General features: G+C 47.3%; 1 protein-coding gene across 1 annotated transcript in view; it reads left to right on the top strand.

The window, feature by feature from the left end:
- Positions 1 to 25,496, top strand: part of LOC8041303 (putative phosphoenolpyruvate synthase) — a 394,011-nt gene that overhangs the window by 177,460 nt on the left and 191,055 nt on the right. The window contains exon 12 of the mRNA XM_040214093.3: positions 23,812 to 23,942. Coding sequence (XP_040070027.1) covers positions 23,812 to 23,942 — 131 coding nt within the window. The remainder of the gene's footprint in view (positions 1 to 23,811; positions 23,943 to 25,496) is intronic.

Below are 25,496 nucleotides of genomic sequence, written 5' to 3' on the forward strand. Positions count from 1 at the left end.
AAAATCTCGCACAGTTTTAAAAAGGTAGCCCCGCAGTTTGACGTTCACATTGTTTTTTCGGCCCCTCGAAAGTCGGCGCCACTCTGCCCTAGAACTGCGGAAAAGGCTGGGCGCAAGAACCCTTGTGCCGTAAAGCACAGGAACAAGTATGTTGGTTCTGCGATTCGTGTAGTATATAAAATCCCACTAAACTGCTGGAGAGTGTACGTCACCCAAACTAGCCGATGTATTAATGACAGAGTACGTGAACATGACTGGTCCGTCCGGCCGACTGCAGGGGGTCACTACCCTCTGCATTGTGCTGCTCGTAAATGCCAGCCCAAATTCAACATCCCCGTCATCGGGAGGGGCACAAACAAAACCATGAGAGAATAATTGGAAGCGTATGCAATAACAAAAAAGCGGCAAGATGCATGTCTAGCCAAACATTGGTTTTTCTACACAAAAAATGAAATTGCTTATCTTGACACGTGCTGGAGCAGTAGTGCGGTTTCCTTCGGTGTGTTTTTCATTAAATGCTTAGTTCTGAGTCCACACACTTAAAATTTTTACACCCTTATTCGTGTAAATGGCTTGTCCTCTGGCTAACGCCTTTATTCGTGTAAGGGTGCTAGCCGCCGGAGGTGGTGAAAATCGTGTTAACTGCTAACACCCTAAAAACAATATGGCGGCCAGTATGCGACAGGCGATACGAGCCTGGCGAGCCGTACGCTGCTTCTCGCCGGAGCAAGAGCATACGGCTCGCACGCTCGTTTGGTGTCATCTTTAGGCGCAAAAAACTTTCCAAACATCTCTATGTCCAAGCGCCAACACCGCAAATAATACGAGTAAGGCCGAAACCGCAGGAGAATGAACAGCCAAGACTGTCGCCTAAGTCTCGCTCGGCCTGCTCGATGCCGGTCGCATTTTCATCGCATCAGAAGCGCTTATAAAGAAGGGATAGCTTTACAAAACACTGACAGGCTGGCTTTATTGAACAAAACGCCCACTTGCCGTGGACGACAAGTTGACAACGAATCGCTCCGACACCCTCTGTCGACAGCGGCTAGGAGGTATCGCTCTCGCGCTCCGTGTGGCTCTCGATTAACTATTGCCTGTGCTCACCTCTGTTACGTGCGTTATCCACTCATGAACGCTTGTGCGTGAACAGCGGCATTCAGCACCTAGAACACGCGCTGGGGAAGCCGCCATACCTCCTTTTGTTGCAATCAGGCAGCATAACACGACGACACAGTTACCAGCGGAACCGAACAACTCGGAGCGATCAACACGACGGATGGACTAATGGCATCCAGCCCTCTAATAGTTATAGACCACCAACCGGCACACTTTTCAAATTGGGCGGCGACAACCCCCATTTAGCGACAAAAAAAAAAAGTAATCAACATTTGAAAAAAGAAAACAGCAGATTTTATGCTCCCACTGCGCGGTTACATTCACTTCCGACATGGACATACACACAGCACTGTACATACACACATCCAACAAATAGTACATACATCCTACTTATACAAACCAACAAGTGCCCCGAGCGGTATATATGCCCTCCTATTTCGCGCATCGGTTAGCCCGGTGACCACGCTGGTCTTAATCAAGATATGAAAAGATTACGCCAATTTTATTTTTCAATAATATTTTTTCTGCATTTGTCTTAGGTAGGTACACATATCCCTTAATAACTTCCTACAGCATAATGTATTATAATGATACGCGCCTAACTTCTAGTAACTCAACGAGTGACGAGAAAAAAAAAATCGTGTGAATTCTGTCTGGCAACCACACTCGCGGCGTGGTTGCTATGGCGACGCTGTCGGTACGCGCGCCGGCAGCCGTCCGGTTCGGCCGTTCGGCTACGGCCGAGTGCGCGAGTCCACGGTGAACGCCGCGAACGCAATCGAGAAAACAAAGCGTCGACTACTGAAGCTTTACGTAATCTAGTTTCCGCCCGTTCGCTGCCGAATTCTTCGCAGTCTTCTTCCGCCCGCTCGAAAGGGAGCAGCCTACCAGTCCGATTACCGCCGTGGCTTCAGTGGCTTCATCTTCGGAGGGAACTGTCAACTGAATTAGTTCCAAAACGCGGGTGCAACAGGCAGCGCAACGTGGCGCGGTCCACGCGCAAAGTCGGTAAGTAAACAAAACACTCAATGCCGTTCCATTCTTTTTTTTTTCTACGGGGGCGCGCGGTGTTTCTGGGTGGCTCAAGGTATGGGAAAGCAACCGGAAAAATCGGCGCCTGATCGACCATGGGGTGAAAATTTCAAGGCGTATCGTATGCAAACGACAGCGTTTGCCAGCGGAAGACTCGGTCGTCCGTGGCGAACGCATTTTTAGTATTTTTAAGGATGTTCTAGCTGCAAAAGAAAGGAGCGCCTTAAAATTTCACAAGGTAAAATACACTGCTGAGGAAACGACGCCCCTTTGCGTGCAGGCGCCGATTCTTCCGGCAGAGTTTAGCGCGCTGTGAAATGCAGTGTGCATTTAGGGAGAGTTTTGGCATAATATAATGTTGCTCATAGGAAATAAAAAAAAAAAAAGAAATGCTGGCATCATGTTTACAGACTCTTAGTTATTTTTGGAATCTTAAGTACCCTTTTTGTGGCAGGTATTGGACGCCAGAACATTTTACGTAGGAACGAAGAGTGGAATCCGGCCAATTCCCTTCCACATTAACATCAAATGAGTGCTGTGAAAGCAAAGAATAAAGTGAGGGTGAAACAGTTCCTGCAATAGTAAGTGCCAGAAACAAGAAAAGTGCCCCGAAGTGGAAAATATACTCCCTTGAAAAGGATCCAAAAGAAATAGAAGTTATCAGGTATACCGCCGAGCGTCACAGACCTGGACACTCCATTTCAGTTTTTTAAATGCCCATGCCCTGATGAGCTGTTTACAGCAATATTTGAGGTTACCATCCTGTATTGAACTCAATGCCACCATGAACATCATTTTCGGGTTCTGGTCACACCTCCACGCAGGATGTCCTGCTTCAGATCAAGGAGGATATCCTTGACAGAATCTCCTGTACGACAACGCGGGCGGTCCTGGCCCTGAATATAAAGGGCGCCTTTGACAACGTTAGTCACACGCTGGTGTTCAAGAACTTGGCCTCAACTGGGTGCGGGCCCTGGATGTATGATTATGTGCGGGACTTCCTGAGCAACTGGATGGCCACCATCAGAATCGAGTCCATCCGCACAAGCACCATACCGATACCGAGCAAGGGCAATCGGCAAGGCTCGGTCCTGTCACCCACCTTGTTACCTGGCGATGTGCAAGCCGCCTCCTCTACTGGAACGGATTCCCCAGATGAAGCATACACTCTATGCCACTCTATGTGGACGACCTGACGATTTGGGCTACGTCGGGATCGGACAGCGGGAGGCAAGACTTCCTCGAAGAAGTCATTGAGACGGTGCAGAACTACCTCGAGGCCGGCAACCTCCAGCGCGCCCCCGATAAGTCTCAGCTGTTGCTCCTCCGCACGGGCAAGCCAATTCCCGAAGAAGAAGAAGGCGGACATCCGCCTCACGTTAAAGGATGGTACCCCCGTGCCGGTGGTGAAGCGGGTTCGGATCCTGGGGCCTTCACCTCCAGCGGGACGGCGGAGCCAAGTACACGGTCGACCGACTCGTCAAGACAACCACGCAAGTCATGCGCATGGTGAGAAGGATAACGAGTCACAGACACGGGCTCGAGGAGTCGGACCTGATCCGGCTGACCCAACCACTCGTCGTAAGCCACATCGCCTGCGCAAATCCGTATCTCAACCTGCTGTCGAGAGGTAAGGGCAAGATGGACGTGATTATTCGCAAGGGGTACTAGCTGGCACTGGGGGTGCCGCCATACGCGTCGAACGCCAAGCTCCGGCGGCTAAGTGTAAACAACACCTTCCAGGAACTCATCAACATGCACCTAGCCAGTCAGTGGGAGCACCTGGCCCTCACACTGAGTGGACGGCATGCCCCGAGCTCGCTCGGCATCCCCATCCCCGCATCGCAATGCGAGGCTATCCAGCTGCTGCTGGCCCTTTGGGACAAGATACAGGTGGCACCAATCCCGTGGAAGCTGAACCCATCTTTGCATCCAGGTCGCTGGATGGCTCCCGGTCCCTTGATTCCGCTTGGTCCCGTCGTGTAGCATAGGGCCCCTGGTAGCAATTGGGCTAGCCCAGCATTTAAGCATACTCCAGCCTTTTTGTATGTAAAGCAAAACAATTACTGCAACTGAATACTTCTTACCTGACAATAATCGTAGTTTGCACTGCTCAATGCCCTTCTGTTTTATCTAAAATACCGCAACTAAATACTTCGAGTACTGGTCGGAACACTGCGGTGCAGGTGAAGTTTCTACTTCACCTGTTGCCTTTCTGTTTTATCTAAAGTACCGCAACTAAGTACTCCGAGTACCGGTCGGAGCTCTGCGGTGCCAGGTGAAGTTTCTGCTTATAAAAAAGTGTCTGCCCAAAAGCTTGCTTCGGTACCACAAGCTGCAACAGGAAGCCTGATGCAGAGGTTTTAAGAGCAAGCTCCATGCTTTGAATGTTGCTAAGCATGCGCGCTTGTGCAGTGCAACTGTCGTTCAGGACAACATGCTCATTCTTGGCATTTCAGTTTCACTTGCACTTAAAGGGATGCTGAACCGAAATCTGGATTCCATAAAACACGGCGGCAAAAGCGTGTAACAAGATGCTACAAACACCAAAACATCACTCATACAGCGATATTTCGAATGGATGACCTTATTTTTAAAAATAGGAGGCGCATTTGACAGATTTGTTTGTCTTGCTTCTCCGAGAAGGAAAGGGAACGACCTCGCGTCTCCTCCACCTCGCCGCCTTGAGGGGGCGAAGCAGAGAGAGGAGAAAACGAGATATCTCGACGTCACGCGCCTCATCGGTCTCGTTCAATCTCAACCTCTTTCTCCAAAAATACAGCCGTCCATTCGAGATATCGCCTTGCGACTACGAGTAGTGTTTTAGGGATTGTAGCGTCCCGCCTACGGCTTCTGCATCGTTTTCTGAAATCCAAATTTCGGTTCACCAGCCCTTTAAAGGGAAACGGAGTGTGGCAGCGATGGGATGATTTCTTGTGTCAGCCGGAGTTGCCTACCATTACCACTGTAGGGCAGCAAAGGCTACAGGCATGCAAGAGCGACTTTGAGAAGCGCTTTCGCAGAACAAGAGTTTGCGATAGAGCGTGTACTAGCTCGCACTTGTCGCCTTCGACCGCGCTGTCACCCTGGCAAGCCTTCGGCAACACCTTCAGAATGCCCGCATTCTTCAAGAAAGCCACAATGTTATGAATATACCACAACAATGCCTGCCTTTTATTTTTTTCTAAAAAAGAGCATTTATGAAACTTTGAAAATGCAGCAGTGCACGCTCATTACCTTTGGTACTGCTTAGTACGTGCTCACTCACGCTCACCTTATCCAGGCTGAAAAGCTTGTGCTCGGACGGGGCATATTGAACACTGGTGGTGTCTTTTGACTAAAGTAATATACAAAGTATGAACAGGAGTGATAAAGAAACACAACATTTAATGCCGGTCATCTTCACTTTTAAAAAGTATCTCAACGTGAGATTAATTTGACATTTCGTAGTAAGGGTGATGAATTCCAGACAGGGTGACACAAACCGTTTTGATAAAAACGTAAAAACAAAATGTAACTACTCCATACAGGTGCCTAATACCTAGTTTGATGACTAGGAAACAACACGGAGGACTAGAGAAATGTGATGAATATAAACGAATAAAGCTGGTCATGAATTGAAGCATACTTAGGTACGTGAGCCACACAACTTGCAGCTGCCATCACAAGAAACACAAACAAAGCCTTTAATGATTTCGAAAATCGGAACAATCCTGGCAGGAGTTTCACAGACTTTGGCGATTGCACTATGTGATCAGCAATCAGGCTACAGGTGGTTTCTTGATTGTATTAATCACCTTGATTGCAACTGGCCGTAGCTGTGAGTAGATTAGAATAAGACAAAGCCTCTCAAGAAGGCAGCTCCTATTGTACGTCTTCTGGCCATGGGCGAAGCCGAAAAGCCAGTAGGCCGCCATGACCACAGTAAAGCCTTCGAAAAGCCAAATGGTTCCCTGCTGCATATAAAAGCAGAATTGATTCAGTCAGAGAATAATAAAGGCCGCACTGATGAGTATGATTTTAAGCATGAAATGCTTTTAGCTCCCGGCCACCAAACTGATGACATATCTTTTTGGGAACTAATGCAAAAAATCACTTCAAAACATCCCAGGTTTCGAAGTTGACTTTTGCGTTGGTTTTCTTATTTGAAACCGGCTTTGAAACCTACTGGGTCTCGAAGTCAGTTTTGGATCAGAAAGGTGTGCACTAGCAGGGTTCAAATTTGCTGTCAAAATTTTGTTTCCTTGAGACAAGGAAACAAAAAGGAACATACACACCACCGTCTCAAAACCAGCACAGCATACAGCTGTCATTTATTTCCACAAGTCTTCTTCCTTGTCATCCCACACGCTACACATGCTATGGAACCTATTCCTATACACACTATGAAACCTATTAATTCCGAACTACAGCTTTAAAAAAATTATCCAACATTCAAATTACTTTTTTGTATGACATCTCACCACCGAATTCTATACCAAGAGCGCATCATTCGTTTAAACCGTTTGAAGCAATCGCCTCACGAGGAGCCCGTTGTCGTCACGCTTTGACGGCGCACTTTAGTTCACCTTTCTGCCGCCGTCTTGGGGGGGTTCTCGGGCATCGTCCCCGCGCGAATATTACCACAACTGTTTAATTGATTGGTGCGGCACACAAACTTCTGTTTGGGCTGGAACTTGGTCAACAGTGTCTGAGATGAGCCCGACGCCCATTTCAGACGTCAAATAAACTTTCGAAATTGCTTTTATAATCTCTTTAAGAGTTTGAATGCAGGCGTCTATAATTCGCAAAATTTAGTGGCCGCGATTATGTCCTCTGTGACCGACTTGCAAAAATAAATGGTTTTACAGTAATGATTCAGATTGTGATTTATTGGGAATTAACCAGTGCTGTTAATAACATGCTCTGTATTGTCCGCTCTGCTGGTGTTTTTTCTGCCGTCATTGCATCCACGCAGCTTGAAAGTACACTGCTTTATGCGACAGGTGGCACGCACACACCCTGGCACTCACTTCATAGCGTGGCATGTGGTGGCAGCAAATGCCTCTGCCAAAAACATGCTAAGCACAGCATTTGTGGCGGCAGAAAAGATACAAGGCTATTATCTTGTTCCCGAGAGTATAGTATGTTGCAGGTTAAGACGGTACGGTGAGGGGAAGAAGCTCCGTCTACACTCTTTCCACTTTAGCAGAAAGGATGCTATAGAGAAAAGAAGGAAACCGCCAATCGTGGCAAGCAAACCCTTTTTGGACTGGCAGAAGTGATGGGAGGCGCCAGGCAGTGTAAAAAAAGGGGAAAGGGGGGGGGGGTGGACTGCAAACGTGTTTACCAAGAATAAAAAGGGGGAAGAGTGAAAAGAGGTATTCTTCTGTAGATTCCTTTTTCTCCCGAAGCTGTGAATGTGCCATGGCCGGACTGGGCTCAACTCAATGCCCCAAATCATATTTAAAAAAAAAATTATTGCCGGCAGAGTTTTGCGGACTCCTAAAATGCCTTTACGGAGAGGTTCCAGAAACCCTCTTTCCAGAACCGTTGGCCTAAATTGCGGGATGGGCATCTGCAGGGGGAGGGGGCAAACCTTGTTTTCTTTTAAAGTTATAGGTTTGAAAGCTACACCCCTTCAGAATAATCCCGCCCCCCTTTTCCGCCACTTTGCTGACGCCCATGATTGTGGGCACCTCATCACTTACAAAATGTTTCCTAGGACCCATGTGTAGAAAGTAGGAGCCACCATTCAAGCCCCTGTCATGACTACAGTGCAGACATATCACAATAGCAGGGAAGAACAATAAATAATGGACAGTCTGACCGGAAACAATATTGGTACAGTTTCAGACTCGCTGCTCAGCTTGCCAGCTGAGCCAGGCTAGAAAAACGAAATTGGCAAAGTGAATGAGTTGCGAGTATAAAGATGCAACGACAAAACCCTACTGGCATTCTTAAAAAATGCTGGGGCCTTCTTGTCAATGGAAAAGGCACTCAGTAATTAAATCCAATACTCTTTCGGATAGTGAGATTGATATCGTGGTAAGGTGGGTGCTTGTCCTAAGCTCTTGTTTTAGCACCAGTGGGTGTCAAATTACACACAGCCAGAAAACAAATCAGCATAGCCAAACGAAGCACAGGACAATTGCATCCGTAAAATAGCCGATGTTCCATATTTCAATTAGTTTTTGATCTCGCTCTGCTCAGCACACAATTTATAGCAGACGATTGTCCCTTTTTGGCTCTGTTCGCAGATGACTTGCCAGTATGTTCGTCGTTTTGTTTCTGTCAGAGAATGATACCTACCTAGTAGCAAACAAACTCATTATTATTCCCTCATGTTAGCAGGCGATGCGTCTGGTAGCGGTATTTTATAGCGAGTTCGTTTCACACGCACTGGCACCGTTCGAGTTCTCTCCCAAAATGCATCGCACTCGCAGAGTGTTGCACTGAGAACTAGACTCAAACGAATTCGCCAAATGCACCAAGTGCGGAAGGCTGATGCTGCCGCCATCTATGTTGTAGAAAGAATACCGACCTCAAACCGAAACTGGCGCCTTGCTGTTTGGAGTGATGGGTGGGAATGCGAGAGTACAGTCGCTACCAACGTTTATCTACAAACGTTGGTCACTGCAGCCTTTAGTTTATAGTTGCGATTACTTCAAGCAACACGGCTGTCATAGGGATAGTTACAGACGGCGTAAATTTCCGCAACCAGCTGTCTACAAAGCAGCTGGTTGCGATCTTTCAATTCTCATAACCGTTTACACTGAAGAAAATGGATGATGCTGTCCGAGCAGAAGCTTGATCCATTTCAGCATGGCATTATGCGTGGACGACTGAAAGGGTACGCCTTAAAACTAGTCTGCTGGAATGCCCAGCAAAACTTTTCGATTCCGATCGTCATTACAGGTGGATCAGATATTAGCTTTGGTGAGGGCGTCGAGAACGAGAGCTTTCTCGAACAAAATATGACGGGGCAAGTTAGCTGAAGTAGGTAAATGTTAAACATGATGATGTTGCCCAAGCCTCGGGTAAAATCACTAAATTTAGCTTTCTCTGATGCTTATTGGGCAGTCAAAGTTTCTGCTGGGGCAGTTTTGTCGACAAATGTTCAATTTTTCACCCGCACACGTTGGTGATAAACATCTCGGGGGCCGCTGATGCATTTGTTCTGAGCATTTCTTTACACACTGGCTTATTTCAGCGTTTTTATGGCAACAGAGCGACTTAAAACCTCCAAATAAAGCACAGTTTGTCAACTGCTTCCTTCATGAAATAGGAGACGCTCACAGTTCAAGCTCGCGTTTGATTCCGTTGCCCGCGGGACGCAATTTCTATCAGAAAATCTACTTTTTTTCCTTTCAGTTCCGCGACACATCGTAGCAGACAAACTTTCGTCATCTGCTCCAGCACCTTGCCGGCCTAGCCGGAGCGAGCACGACGGGATTGCATTTTGGCGCAATCTCGATTTTCTCAGTGCAGCGAGTGCATGCACGCGTGGGGTGTCAGAAATGAAACAAACTCGAAGAGTGCAACCACTTGTGGAGTGCCGGCTGAAACGAACCCGCTCCACGCTGCGAGTGGACACGCGTGGGCACGAGTGCCGTGAAACGAACTCGCTAATACTTTTTCAGTGCAAGCCGGTTGAGACCTCAATGACCAAAATCCGGCTCTCGGTGAGATGGAATGGCAAACTGAGAATGATTTCATGACCAGGGGCCAAACAAATAACAGGTGCATTGTATGGTGAGAGTATTAGCACCGAGAAGTTTGGGTGGCGGGCGACCTTTTACAGCGAGCCAGGGTGACGTCCTGCTGAGGACAAAATTTACCCCCTCGCCCTACAAAGGCCGAGACGGCGTTAGCTGCCGGCATATTACTTTCGTTTTTTTGTTTTTTTTTTTTGTGCGCATTTTACGTAGGAAATGTGAATTATTATATGCGGCCTTATTGAGGTATGGTATGTAGCTGCAGGCGAAACTTCAACCAACATTCCGAGCATGGTTTCCAGGGCAGACAGTGCATGAATCACAGATGGTATATGAAAAGGAAGAAATGCCACCACACTTGCAGGAGCATTGCAATATATTTACATCCCGCACAATCAACGCTGCTGATGATTTGAATAAATTAAGAGGTTTTTTTCAACTTTGTTTCTAAACAAAAACGTCTCAGCGAAAAAGCTGCACTCTGCTTGAGCAACATGTTAAATATATTCTGGGCCATGGGGAGAAAATTACAAGTGAGACCGCTCAAGGGCCTTTGACTTAAATGCTATTTGTATGCCCGCAAAGCGAGGTCTGATGTTCTCCTAAAGCGCGAGACAAATGGACGGCAGAATCATCCGATCCGACAGTCCGAACGCCGCTCCGAATTGAGACACACACACACACTTCCGATCTTGCAAGCGACACAACGATCCGTTCGGCTCCGCCCAGGAGATCCAACTTCCAAGCACTCCAGCGGAGGTCCGCGTTCATAGATCTCTGGTCCCAGATTGATGGTTTAGCTCGCACGAGCGAAGCTAGGAGCTCGTTCTTGTTAGCGCGTGCATTCTTTGCCGGGTCCATCTTTCTCGAATGGATCAGCGGGATCCACGCGTCCGGCTTCCCGTCACCCGTCCCGTTTTCTTATTCGTCCCGACAGACCAAGTATGTCATCATGATGTCCGCGCTAGCTGTGCTGTCATTGGCTGGACGCATCCGACAATCCGTCCGCCGTGCAAAACTATCTGGCGCGTTTGACGCATGTCGGATCGCCGATCTGACGCATGAAGCGACCAAATTTTTCGGATCAGGCAGTCGTACTGTCAGATCGGACGTCGGATCGGATGGATTTTTCGCGCATGTGTCTCGTGCTTAACTCATGAATCTGCAAAGAACAGAATTTCAGTGTCTGAAACACTTACACCGCCGCTTCCACAACCCCTTGCACAACCGCCTTATATCGTGTGGAGGGGGCGGGGGGGGGGGGGTTCATCGACGGGAGTTGCCTCCACCGATAGCTTTCCATACTTATAACCCAATTATAAGGGTAAACGTGACAAACACGGTTGGAAAAGCTATGAAAATTCTGTCGGCGTAAGTCTCACCCAGCGCCTTTTACACTGGGTAAACGAAGCCCCGCTTCTCAACGTGCTTACAGCTCAAAACGGCCGATGTTGACGGTGCCTTTCCCATCCTTAGTCTGACTGTCCATGCTCTTTTTAATCTCGAAGTTTTCGGGTGGTAGAATATGATACCAGCTTCTTTTTGGAAATTGCATTGCAGCGCTGAACAGTAGGTCAGCATGATCACAAACCTCCGATCGTGAGGAAACGGGCGCAGGGAAGCCAGCCAGATGCCAGAACGCGAAGCGGAGTCCGTCACCAGACGTCACGGTACACCTGACCCAATCAAGACGTGGCGACCGCAGCGACACTTGTGTTTGCTCTGAAGACTAATAGTACGCCGTGCAAGCAATACCATTGATCTCCACGACAATTTGCTGGATCGCGTGTCTCCGCTTGTCGTTGCAGCTCAGGTGCGGCCACCGGATGGCCACCTTGGGACAAAGATTATCAGTCAACCTTTTGGAGCGTTGCGGAGGCTGGGCGGCAGTGAGCTGAAGACATGTTTTCTGCTCGTTCGTTGTCATTTACCGAAGAAGTTTGTTAAAACCCCGAACGGTGAGAATTGCGTTTGAGAACACGTGGAAATTTTTACGAAAGCTCAGCACCGCAAGAAAAAGGGGCAACTCGTCTAACGCAAGTCTTACCGTTCTGGCGGCATGATCAAAGCTTCCTTGGCATGCCAAAGTGCTGCATCTTTGTCTTCGCACGCTTGAATACCGATCAAGAATTAACGCCGTGTGGATTTGTTTCGTGAGTGCAAAGAGTATGAAGATGCATGTGCCTCTGGAGCAGCATTTTACTTTATTTTACTCTTACGACTGTATTTGTAACTTGCGGCACTTGCAGTCCAGAAGCGGGCATGATCCAGTGGCGACAAAGGAGGGGTAGGAAGCTATGGCGACGACGACAGATTGCACACAACCATATGGACGGGCCACGTTTAAAAAACTTCAGATATCGCCGCTTCATACTTTTGCCTTCGAAAACCTACCTTCTTCCACAGCATTGCTCTATTTGTGCTGTCATGTGATCCATTTAAATAGATTTGGAACATAGCCATGGTTAATCCATAATAGCAACCACCGATTTCGTTTCCTATTGATAGCAACTCGCTGGAACAGCCGGGTGATAGAGAAGACGCCTATGTGCGACATACCTTCAAAGCTCTGCCATGGCATCGATTCTTGATAAGTATCCAAGCGTGAAAAGGCACAGAGACGCAGCAGTTTGGCAGGCCCAGGAAGCTTTGATCACGCCGCAAGACCGGCGAGACTCGACGTTCGACAAGTTGTGCCTTTTTCTTGCGGTGCCGCGCTGTTGCAAAAAATTTTATGCGATTTCAAAGGAAATTCTTATTGTTTACACATTGCGAGCGTTTGGCACTCCTTTCACTAAACAGAGGGGAGCGCCGCCGGAGACTGACACTCGAGCGTGCTCTTCGTGCTCCGAGCATTTCTTGGAGCACAAGTGACTTCTTTGCGCTCCGTGATGTCACGTCCACAAACAAGATGGCTGTGCCATTGTTGAGATTGTTGAAACAAAAGGCGTAGCCGGACAGCTGCTCCTTTTCAGTCATTAGTGGTTAATCCAGCAGGTAAAAACAATTTGATTTGAAAGCCAAGACAGCAATTAGCATTCCGGAAAAGGTTTGTTCATGTGCCTTGCCTGAGAACAAAGTGATCTATCGAACGAGCGTGCTGATAGCTCGGCGACAGAAAAGTTGCCGGCCGAGAAGACAGTGGGACGGCTGCCCTTTTTAAACTGCTTAGTCCAGCTGCAGCGAATAAAGATACTTAGATTGGAAAGCCGAAGCATCAGTTAGCATTGCGGGAAAGGTTTATTCATGCATCTCGCCTGAAAACGAATTCATCTATTGAACGGAAGGTTACCGACAGCACAGCGACAGAAAAGTTGTTGAGATGAGAAGACAGTCGGAGCGCTGCCCTTTCTAGGATGCTTTGCCCAGAGAATCAAGATACTTCGAATGGAAAGCCGAAACATCATGTTCATGTCTCGCCTGAAACGAATTGACGTGCTATCTATTGAACGACAGTGTTCCGGTATCGGCATAGCACATCAACAGCTTCCATCGCATTCCGTCTCGCTGCAATACGGAACCACGAAATATCTGGCAAGTGTGAGGGTTTTGTGCGTCGACAAACGGGTTCAAGAATGTTGTCTTTAATTCAAATATAAACAGCTTGCACGGTCAATAAATAGATCAGCCAAGGTGCCTTTCCCCGCACGTGCTCAAAGCGAGTCTCCAAACCTCTCAGAAATACTTAAACGTTCGTAGAAACTTCATAACGTCGCCGTCTCTTTTACTTTGTACCCTGCCGCTCTACACTGGCATTAATTAATTTACCACCGAAATAATTTTGGCTTCTCCCACCCGTATCCACGGGATGCCAGGTTTGTCATAACCGTGCGGTGGGAAGGAGCTTGTGCGGCTTGTCAATAGATTCGGTGTGTCGCGCTCCTGTACGCCATGCGCCGTTTAGTTGCTGTGCCTGGAGTATGAAACTCGGAGCGTCAGAGTAGGAGTAAAGGAGTGTGGACTTAAAGGGGAGCTGCAATCATACTTAAGAATCTACCTCTTTTGCGGTTTCCACGTCTCTTTGGGTTCGGGTAAGCCAGCGGGCACGTAGAGAATAACTAAATATCAGGGAGTCATATTTTAACCGGACGACGCGGAAACCTCTTCCACCTACGAGGGCGACCTGCATTGCCGAAAGCGCGGAATATGTGACGTCTTTGGTCCTGGGCTTACTACTGGTCAGAGCCGCTAAAAGCTTTTTTTTAGTCGATACAAAATATAAGTGTCGCGAACCGTTTCAATTATGTATGAAAGTAGTTTTTGTTCAGTATTTTAGATCAGAAAAGAAACAAATGCAGTTTATAAAGTACGGAAACAAGAAAAGACCCGTCGACAAACCCGCCACCAAGCGGTGAAAAAAACGGCGCATACAGTAAAACCTCGTTATAACAAAGTTGAAGGAGCAGTCGTAATTATTTCGTTATAACCATTAGTTTGTTATAGCCAATGTTCATTTCTTCCCACTATTAGCAAGCAAGGGGAATTATGATTGCTTTGTTATATCCCGTTTTGTTATAACGAGGTTTTACTGTACTAGAAAGGCGTAGTGGGATGAGGCTCCGATGAACAATGGGCTTAGAAAGGTCCCGGATGTACGCGGTGGCGCTGCGGTCGTATACCGGCTCGAGGATCCGACCGGTTCCGAGCATTCCCAAGGCTTTCGGCGCGGGCTTGGCTGGCGATTTGACCCTTTGGCGGTATGGCAGCGCGAAGTGGCTCCCGTTCTGAACTGATCTTTACCCCGTGTTTACCGTCGTTTGTGGCCAATGAAGTGTTATGCCGAATTAGTCTTTAATCGCGCGGCAAATGCAATGCGAGCTGCCCTGGCCGCCCACTTCATACAGCCTAGTCAACACGTGCTTTAGTGGCACCCTCTCGAGCCGTCGACACTGAGTGCGGCAGCCGTGAGCGCTCGATGAGCTCACTACTTCACGGCCACTCAAACCAGGACCTATGACGTCATGAAGGATGTTATTTTTTGCTTGTTTTTGTAAGTCTAATTTGCCTATAACTTTTAAAATAAAGCGAAATTTGAGAAAAGTTTCTTTGAATTACTAAGTTCAGTGCGCTCAGGTTCGGTCCAAATTAAAAACCAGTCAAAAAGTTATTGCAGGGCCACTTTAACGCTCCCAATGACGACAAACGAGCAAAAAACATGTCTGCAGCACGCTGCCGGCCAGCCTCTGCAACGCTGCAAAAGGTTATTTTTCCGTGTCCCAAGATGGTCGTCCGGCAGCCGCAATCACGGAGCGGGGAAGCGCAATTTAGCAATTGTTGTAGAGATCAGTAAAAAAATATGGAATGCATACCCTCCTAGCATCCATCAGGTTGGTGACAGCACAGCCACCAACAGTGGCTGTGCAGTCCATACATGGGTAAATTACTTCCAAAATGTAATTTAATTACAATTACAATTATTTAGCTCCCAAAGTAGTTTAACTACAATTACAATTACTACTACGCGAAAGTAGTTCATTACAATTACAAATTACCTTTTAAAAGTAATGCAATTACCTTACAATTACTTATTTCTGAGTTCCCCCCCCCCCCCCCCCCCACCTTGGGCCATATAAACTGTGAACGAGTTGTATGGCCGCTGTATAAATGTCACGCATTGTACTTTCCTCTTATGAAATTTGTTAAATGGATTATAGAACTTAATATTTTGGAGCAATGGACTCCTGCGTTCTTATATTCTCAAAAAATAAAGAATAAATGGCGACAAAATTCACAGGTGCGAGATGAATCTCCTTAGTGCTTGTGCAAATGGTATCCAAGTCAAACCAACAAAAATAAACTTAAAAAATAATACAAGGAAACAAATATGCGACAGTACTGCTATCATAAAACTCACGTAAAAATGGCTAATAAGAGAAACTTGTAAACGACGTCAAACGTTTAAAGAATACGACAACTTACGAAAACATTTCAGCCACGATGATTCGCTGCCTCTCCCCGTCTGTGGACTTGTAACATGCCGGATGTAGGTAACCGTAGCACGCGAACTGTGGTCGCTTCCACAAAACTAGTGTCACAATAGCAGCAACCCTATTGTCAGGGATTCTGGGTTAATTCAGTGCACGGTAATACCCAAAAAGCGGCTGAGATAGATAATAAATTTAGGATCGTCATGTAGCTTATCATTAGGATATCAATGATAGTGTCGATATTATGCGTTTCATAAAGAAGACCGATTTGAATTTAGCATGGCAAGAACAACCTCGAAAAATTAATGATACACTGTAAAGGACTTTATTTTCGCGAATTTCGCGAATCACCTACAATTCGCGAAAAAAAAAAAAGTCCCGGGAGCAATTCCGGTAAAATGTAAACACGTTGGAATCTATATTGCGACCCCACCGCGTTACGAAAATTAGAATCCGCGAATTATTCCAAAACTGCGGTTTCTTGGACGCCTCGATTTCATGAGTTACTTGAGCGTGTTTCAGCTGGAAGATATAGACGAGCCATTAATATTATTTTTTATGCCTAAGTATTATTGAAAGTGACAAAACGTTGCCTACCTGCAAATGTTTCCGCAAAGTGGAGGTCTCCTTTCGGTTTGTTGAATTTGTTTTCAGAGACGGTGCGGAGAGTTCGCACTTCACAATTATATTTTTTACATTGCTGCTAATATGTTTAAAGAATTTTTCGTAACAAGGCCCTGGCAGCCTTTCCTTTTCCATTGTAGGTAAGACTGTTGCTGGTTCTCAATTCAAAGCAGCACTGCGCGCCTCGGGACGGTTCCACAGGCCAGGACGAGAGGACAACGCGTGGAGGGTCACGATAGAGGTGTAAAAAACAAAGTGCAAGCCAAGCCCTTTATAAAAAAATAAAGCCTTCAGCGAACAACAAATGTAAAAACAAGCTCCCTACAGTCTAAAGTAGCGGTTTGTAAGTTTTGGAATCTCGTCCAATCAGGCTGACGAACGGTTGAAAGGGTTAGGCAGAGCGAACACTAAATAATGAAGATTTATACAAAAAGGTAGACGAGGATTGGGAGAAGGAAGAGCAGTGTAGCAACAACAGTTGGAAGAAAAGCAGGGTGAGTCGTGTTAATAAGACCTGCTGCTTCTTTGATTCTTCGCCTCGATGTTAGAGTAGCACGACTTACTGTTAGTGGAACCAACATACGAGATAGAGAAGGACGTAAAAAACTCATAAAGAAAAGAGAATAATTTCACGAACAAAAAAGTCCCCAAACTTGACTGAAATATGTAAGCTAATATGCTTTGCGGCGAAGACGGGTAAGGAAAACCTCGAGCCTCCCCGCCTCGACCGGATGATGTGATCGGAGCCAACCAGCTCGACTTCGACCCCCGATGCCCCCGTGTGGGAATGAGAAATAAGAAAAACCCCTAAAACAGGAGCAGCAGGAAGCGAACGAGACGAGGAGTCAGATTTAACTACGTCAGGAACGAAAACGGACGCGAATGTAGCCCTCATTTATCAAATTATTTCTCGGATTCTTCATTAAATCGTTTTACAGTCTACAGAATCCTTCATTCCGTTCTATCGGTATGAAGGATTTTGTCCTCTCTTTCGCATTCCTCCTTTCCCTCCTTTTGAGCAGGTTGGGATACACTCTCTCCACTGTCGCTTTGGCTGTACTGTCGTCTCCGTGGTCAGGGGGGAAAAGCGCCGCCGCCGCAAAATCTTGCAAAAGTAATTGTAATTGGGCCTGAAATTTAGCAATTACTGACGCTAGAAAGTAATTAAATTACAATTACAATTCCTTTTAGCCAAAAGTAATTACTACAATTACAAATTACCAGGAAAAGTAATTAAATTACAGTAATTCAATTACTGTAATTGAATTACTACCCAAGTATGGTGCAGTCTATATGCCCATCAATATCAACGCATGTAGCCATTTGCAGGCAGTCGCATCCTTTCGAAGATCAATCTGGCCTTCGTCAGGCACCAGCTTTCGCTCTCAGCACACAGCCACTGTTCGTGGGCTTCGAGGCTGCTCGCATCTTCACCCTCCACAGGCGGGGCAGCCCCGGTCTGTAAATGTAGAATATGAATATGGCAGGTATTATTTGATAACACTTTATGTTTTGGCCGTGTAAAAAAAATCTGCATTCCATTTTCTAACATATCTGTTATGAAATAACAAGGTCAGGTTCGAGTTCGCTGACTGAAAGACAGAGGGCTTAGCCTGAACCAATATCCTAGCAGCCTTCGATATTGGTGTGGGGGGAGAGAAGGCTGAACCTCTAAAGATGTCTTCAAATGATTCTCTAAATGCTTAACTCCAAAGTTTCAAGCTGCTGCACTTTAACGTTCTGAACTTTTTCCAACATATATTTGCGCTGTCGCTAACCATGTTCCATTTGCCAATTTTTTACACGCCCCTTTTCCTCCAATCAGAACAGCACGAGAGTCCGCCATGAACAGACTCGGCATCATCGTGTGTCATATATCCCCGATGATTGCCTTCCCCACTAAGATGCATTAAAGCCAAGGCTCGAGCACAAGCTCATAGCATCGCTAGATGGTCGCACTGCACGAACCCTCGTGCAGCCTGAGTATCTACTAGTACTGGTAAAAGCGAGCGAGTTGAAAATGAATACTTAAAATCGAAAGAATAAAGCGCGAGGGACAAGCCCAGGACAACCACGTAAAGCCTGGTTCAAACAGTTGCGTTTGGCCGCGTTGCGGCTGCGAGAAACCAGGACATCCCTGCTGCTTATATCGCGTGCCAAGATGATTCTTTGAATTGGAATCCACGCTTCATACGAAGCACAGATGTGCCGGTGACTCGTTTTCGGTTCTAAACGCAACGCAGACAAACACACTCAAACGCAAGTGTCGGAACCGACCTTTACAGTACAGGCTCACAGTAAAGCTGTGAGCCCGAACCGTCTCGCACGTCTAGCCTTCGCTTTAGTACATCTCAGGATGAGACGGAATGTATCATAATAGAACCGATGTGGTCTCACCATTCTGAGCAGAAGTGCGTGAGTAAGCGATGCTATTTTCGTGGTCGCTTGCACGTAAACAACCAAGGAGCTTGTACACAACGCCGGCATTCATCTGGCTTGAAAACAACTTGAGCGTTGGCTTGGCTTGGATGTCAGCTGCCCATTGTGCTTACTTGAACTTCACGAAATCCTCTAAATTGAGCAGGCTGCTTCTTGACTTCTGCTGTCGGCGCGTATGTCTGCAATTCGGCGGTTTCCGAGTTCGACGATTCGGAAATCATGGGTGTACCACCGCAACACCCTCTTAACACGATTTCGGTAGCCGTAGGGTGTAAAAAGGATGTACGAAGGGTGTAGGCCTTTCCGTACACCCTTGAATATTCAAAAATCATGTAAAAATGGTGTAGGAAGGGTGTGAGCTCGGAAAAACACCCTTCTAACACGAACATGGGTGTTGAAATTTTTAGTGTGCAGCGCTTGATTCGTTCTCATCTTCCCTTTTTCATTGTCTGCTTATTTCTTTGCGCTGTTTAGTTCCGATTAACAATCTGAGCTTGAATAAGCAACCGGGTTTTCGAATTTAGCAAAACGCGACATTTACAAAAACAACAAAAAGGCGTATTTGCGGCCAGGCACCGGACCACGGCTCTGTGCTCGGGAACCAAACACGATAACCGTTCGGCCACGGGAGCGCTGCCAACTTGGCCAGTTGCGCGCGCGGCGTTAGTCCCCCCCTTTAAAAAGTGCATCGCCCCGATGCAACTCACGAGAAAGAGAAAATAAAAAGAATGGTGAACTAAAGAGTCATGTGGAAGACATAAAGTCCACACTCTTGTCGAGCGTGAATCGCTTGAGTCGAACGACATGAACCACATCGTGTCACGGTCGGCGACGCGATGAAGCTTGCGTTCCGTCGGGCACCACTTCGTAGTTGAGACCTCCCAGGCATCAAACGACCTTGTATGATCGATAGTAGCTCTTTAATAGTTTTTCGCTGAGGTCATGGCGTCGTATCAGTGTCCACGCCCACATCTGGCCTCCAGTCTAGGAGTCAACGTCCAGACGTCGAAGGCGGTAGCGGCTAGCGTCGAGACGTTGCTGATCTTGGATCCAGACTCGGGCGAGCTTGCGGACTACTGCTCGTAGCGCAACCACCTGGACGTCGTTTCTTTCGTCGCCAGTGGCCTCGTAGGTATTATGACGTCAGGCATCGTCGTCACTTTCCGACCATGCACTAGCTGGAGGGGTGTACAACCAGTGCTTTCTTGAACCGCTGTGTTGTAGGTGAGCGTGACATACGGCTGGACCTCTACCCACGTCTAATGTTCCACGTCGACGTACATCGGCACCATGTCAGCGATGGTCTTGTTTAGGTGCTGAGGGTGGTAGGCTGTGGTTCGCCGGTGGTTAGCGTGGCTGAGACAAAAAATCTCTTTCGTCAGCTTTGCCATAAACGATAACACGCTATCTGTAATCAGAAGATCGGGAGCACCGTGCCGTAGAACGATGAACTCGATAAAAAAAAAAAAAAAAACTTGGCGACTTCCACAGCAGTCCCTAAAGGACGGGTTTTCCGTTTGGCGTACCACGTGAGATAACCTGTGGCGACGCGTATCCAGCGGTTTCCTCATGTTCACGGCAAAAAAGGGGAAGTAGATCCAGTCCGATCTGCTAGAACGGCGTGGACGGGGTAGCAATCGGATGCAGAAGTCCCGACTGATTCGTCGATGATTTCTTACGCCTCTGACACTCATGGCATGATCGTGTGTGGAGGTGAACGATCTTCGGTAACCTCGGCTAGTAGTACATTTCCCGGATCCTGGCAAGCGTCCTGCCGTAGCCAAGGTGCCCAGCCGCTGGGTCATCATGGCAGTATTGGGAGATTTCTTCCCAAAGACTGGCAAGTATTGCTACTAGCCATTTTGGGTCGCTGTTCCTGAAGTTATTTCTTAAGAGAAAACTCCGTCGAATGGCGAAGCTCAACCAGTCTCGCGAGAAAATGTGGGGGTTGGTAATTCCTTGACATTCCAGGTGCTCAATCACGGCACAAAGTTCGCTGTCGTCACGTTCAAGTCCTGCCATGTCGGCTACCTTGACTGTGTTCTGGCAGTTAATGACTCGAGGGGGCTCTCGACAGACAGTCAGCGTCACTGTGTTTGCGACCGGATTTGTACGTAACGTTCATGTCGAATTCTTGCAGTTGGAGACTCCAGCGGGCGAGGCGTTCAGAGGGATCCTTCAGGTTCGCAGGTCAGCACAGCAAGTGGTGATCTGTGACCATGCAGAATGAACTATCATACAAGCACGGGCGAAACTTCGTTATCGCCCAGTCTACAGCAACGCATACTTGTTCTGTCGTTGAGTAGTTGCACTCCGCCTTGGACAGCGTCCGACTGGCGTAAGCGATCAGCCGCTCTGATGCTCCTGCTCTGACGCCGCTCTGACGCTCCTGTCGTTGGAACAGTACCGCGCCAAGTCCGGTATTACTTGTTTCGGTGTGGATCTCCGTTTCTGCGAACTGGTCGAACTGGCCGAGTATTGGCGGTGTCTGGAGTCTCCGTTTGAGCTCGTCGAATGCCCGCTTGTTCTTCTCCCCGTTAGAACCTCAAAGCGTTCTTTATGAGATGCGTAAGCTTGTGGTACGGCTCGAAGGCGTCGCAGGTCCTGATCGAAATCCCGTGAAGTCACAACGACATCGTCTACGTAGACAAAGCAGCTCTGCCATTTTAAACCTGCTAGCATGGTGTCCATGAAACGCTGAAAGGTTGCGGGTGCAATTCAAAGTTCAAAAGGCATCACTTAGAATTTGTACAATCCGTCGGACGTGATGAATGCCATCTTATCATGGTCTGGCTCGTCGACATTGATCTGCCAATAGCCACTTTTTATGTTCATCCGCGAAACATATCGGGCGTGGCGCAGCCGGCGCAGGATGTCGTCCACTCGGGGCAGCGGGTAGACGTTCATCTTCGTCACGGCGCTCAGTCGACGATAGTCTACGCAAAACCTCAGAGTTCCATCCGACTTCTTTACCAGGACGACTAGCGACGCCCACGATTACTTGAAGGCTGGACGATGTCGTCATTGAGCATTTCTTGTACTTGTTCTTAGGTTACTTCTTATTCTTTTACGTAGATCCGGTACGGAGACTGGTGCACAGGGAGCGCGTCATCGTCGGTAAGAATGCGGCGCTTTGCTACCGTCGTTTGTTGCACCCTTGAGGAGGTGGAAAAGCACTCAGAGATCATGCCGAGGAGGCTCAGCAAGCTTGGTCGTTCTGTAGCAGGAAGCTTTGGATTGGTGTCCAGTTACGAGGGTGGCGTTCACTGGTGCTGCGGTGAAGACAATTCTTTTGAGAGTGGAGTGGTGACGGCTGAGTACTGATGTTCCTCGATGTGGCCCACGGCGCTCCCTTTAGTAAGGTGTTGTGGCTCTTGTCGGAAGTTTGTAACGAGGGTTGTGGAGCGCCAGTCTCGAAGCTTTGTTGCACCCCTGCCGACTCCAAATACAATTTTGAGAAGCAGCTAGACGCTTCCCCCGAGCAGAACTTCAATGCAGGAATCTTCAGTTGTCCCTACAGGTACAAAAACAGTTGACAGCGGCGGCATGTTTACACAGTAGGCAAGAACATGGACCACGTACGACGTCGTATTTTTCCTCCTGTGGTGGAACAGGTTTTTATATCGTCAACCTTTTCGCTCCCACATCAATGACAGCGCAGCACTCGCAAAAGAAGTCCATTTCTAGCACAACGTCTCTCGCACAGTCCTGAAGAACAACAAACGTCACCGGACAGGTTTCGCCATAAATCTCGACGCCAGAGGTGCATCTTCCGACGTGTATGACGAGGGGGTCCTCCAGCGGTTCGTATCAGAGTTCTATCCCACGGCGTTGTCACTTTCGCATGCGGCGAGGGAACCTCCCACTCAAGACTGAGTAGTCTGGTTCGTTTTAGATGAGTGCCGCCGCGTTGTGGCCGTCAATATCTGTGTTAAGGTTGTTCCGGACCGTCGCAGAAGCGTTCTGCCTCGGCGAATCGTCGTTAGAGTGGGAGCTATCCTGCATTCTTGGAGGCTCTATGCTTCGTCCGCCTTCGGCAACGGCACCTCCAGGCGTTGCCGCACTCGTTATTCTTGACGAGACAGGAAGGACAGGCTCTCCCGGTGAGAGCGGCAAAAGGGTGAAACAGGACATTGGGGTGATGGAGAGCGGAATCCTTGAAGTGAAGACGGCACCGGAGATGGTGAGCTTCGCAGATACTCTTCAATTTTAGGTGGAAGCTCGCCGTACCTCCGACGTCGGTCGTTCGGCATGTAACCGGGAAGTCCAACCTGACTGTTGGGACAGCGCTGGGAGAGGTGGTCTGCTTCTCTGCAAGGGTGGCAAAAGGGGTACCGCCCTACTGTCCTCCAAGGCAGGTCTTCCTCGTGCCACGCAGCTTCAGGTGTGAAGCATACTGCGGCGCCGGTGCCTCTTGTCATGGAACTGGCTGGTATTGCAATGTGGCGGGAGGAGCTCTCTTGGGGGTTGTGGCACAGGTCAAGGCCGGCTGTTCGGGAGCCACTGCGACGGGGACCTCTGGCAAGAGCGCCCGGTGTACCACCTCGCGAACCGCCTCCACGATTGAAACAGCAGCTGGTTGTTTTAGAGAAGGGAGCAACCCTTTCAGTTCCCGAATTCCACCAGCATCCTGGCGGTGGCACAACAGCTGAGGTTGATGAGAATGATGCTGTAGACACCTGTAGTGGTGTAGGTCGTTCTCCAACTTGATATTTCATTAAAGCTTCAACAGTCAGGAGTTGGTGGGCTCTAACGACAGGGGCACTTGCGTCCCTTTGCTTTTCCCCCTAAACTTCTACGACCAGCCTCCAAGACTGCGACCTCCAGGGTCATGAAACAGTGGCTCTTGTGACGTCACCTTTTGCCCCTTCGAGACCATTTTCAATGCGTGGGCGCTATAGGCCGCTAAACACACCAATCGAAGGCGCTGTCTCAGCAGCGTAAAATACTCTACTTTTTTTCATTTTCTTTTCCAGGTAACAACGAGTTCCAGGACTTCCGTGTTGTGTGTCTCAGGGACGCGTCCGCGTGGGACACACGCCACTGTGGCGGGAAGGCTTCGTCGTTGGCCGTCCTGAGCGCGACGGTACCGCTGTCTCGAGAGAAGGTAAACACGGTGGATAAATTAATGGAAGCATGCATACTGCCCAGCATTTTAAATCACCTAATTAGTGTTTTAAAGCCCTCACAAACTGCCAACGCAGATCAATTAGAGTCCCGTTGTCACGAACAATCCATTAACTTCATCTCCATATATTACAGAGACGTTATTTACCGTTCATACTAAAAATAATTGAGTGCCGTATGCTTCTGATCGGTGTCTAACATTATTAAATTGGCTTTCTTAGAACTTAAAAAGATGGCACAAAATTATTTCCTTTCCTTCGGCGTTGTTTTATTTAATGGTAATATTGTCGCACCCTTCGTGCCAAAGGCTTGGTCAGCTATTAAAATATGCGTAATTGTGTTATTAAATCTGCATGCACAAAAATTTTAAACATGCCCTAATATTAATAATGCTCATGCGGTATAATATGATATAGATGCGGTGCCTAATACCGTTCTTTTCCACAAACCCAAAACCTAGAAATGTGAATAATTTAATAACTCATCCACTATGACTAAGAAGCAAAAAACTAGAGTCTCATCCTCTCTCATTCGAGGCAGGACTTCAAAGATTTACTCGCGGGAAAATTCTCAATATTTAATTAAACGCGCGGAAGTAACCGTGTACTTCATGGTTTAGTATTTACTCGGCTAAGCAAACAATACTTACAATTAACTCTAAGGCCATATATCAATAAACATATATCATAAAAACAAAAGTAGATTGGCTAATTTTCTACATTGCTGAGACCTAACACCGAAAACACCCAGGAAGGGTTCAAAATAAATCTCAAAGGGTTCTTAGCTCTGTCTTCTTTTTCTGCCTATTTAAAGCACGAAACGACTTTACCGGAACCACCAACACCAAAATTTTGCCCGTACGTCTGTCCGTCAGTCTGTACGTACATTGCCTACTAAATTTATCGAGAAAAAGAACGACAAGTGACCTCGTCACGAATTTCGTTTCCCCGCATAAGGTAGTGGGAAAATGAACGTCATGTGATCTTGTGCCTCGAGGCCAAAACACCAGTTCAGTTTACCACTAAAGTTAACGGGAAAATTTCCTTGACGTGACCTGAGGGGACGATAGTTACGCACAAATTCAATTTCCCCGCTAAATTTAAAGAAACATTTTATTTTATATCACCTCACGTCATATAAAACACCAATTCAATCCCCTCTAAATTGCGCGAGATTTTATTTATTTTATTTCCAAATACTGCGACCTCAGAGGAGGTCATTGCAGGAGTGGGAAAAAGAACGCAATAAAGTACAAAAGGATGATATATGCAAAACAATATACAGACATAATTACCCTAAAATTAACAAATATAAAAGGATAGTCGAATATTAATCAAAAGTAATTGTGGAATTCGATAAAACAAAAACGCCATACGGGAGCATACGAATTGACCCGTCTAGTTTATTCGAAAGTGTTATTGTGTGTGGGAAAAAAAAACGAATTTTGAAAACATTTGATGTGAGGCTAAAATGGACTAATGTTTAAAGAATTTGAATGCCTTGTGCATGTGCTAAGTGAGAAAGGAATGTAGTT

Source organism: Ixodes scapularis, unplaced genomic scaffold (genome assembly GCF_016920785.2).
Source record: "Ixodes scapularis isolate PalLabHiFi unplaced genomic scaffold, ASM1692078v2 PGA_scaffold8__174_contigs__length_109621045, whole genome shotgun sequence".
Lineage (NCBI taxonomy): Eukaryota > Metazoa > Arthropoda > Arachnida > Ixodida > Ixodidae > Ixodes > Ixodes scapularis.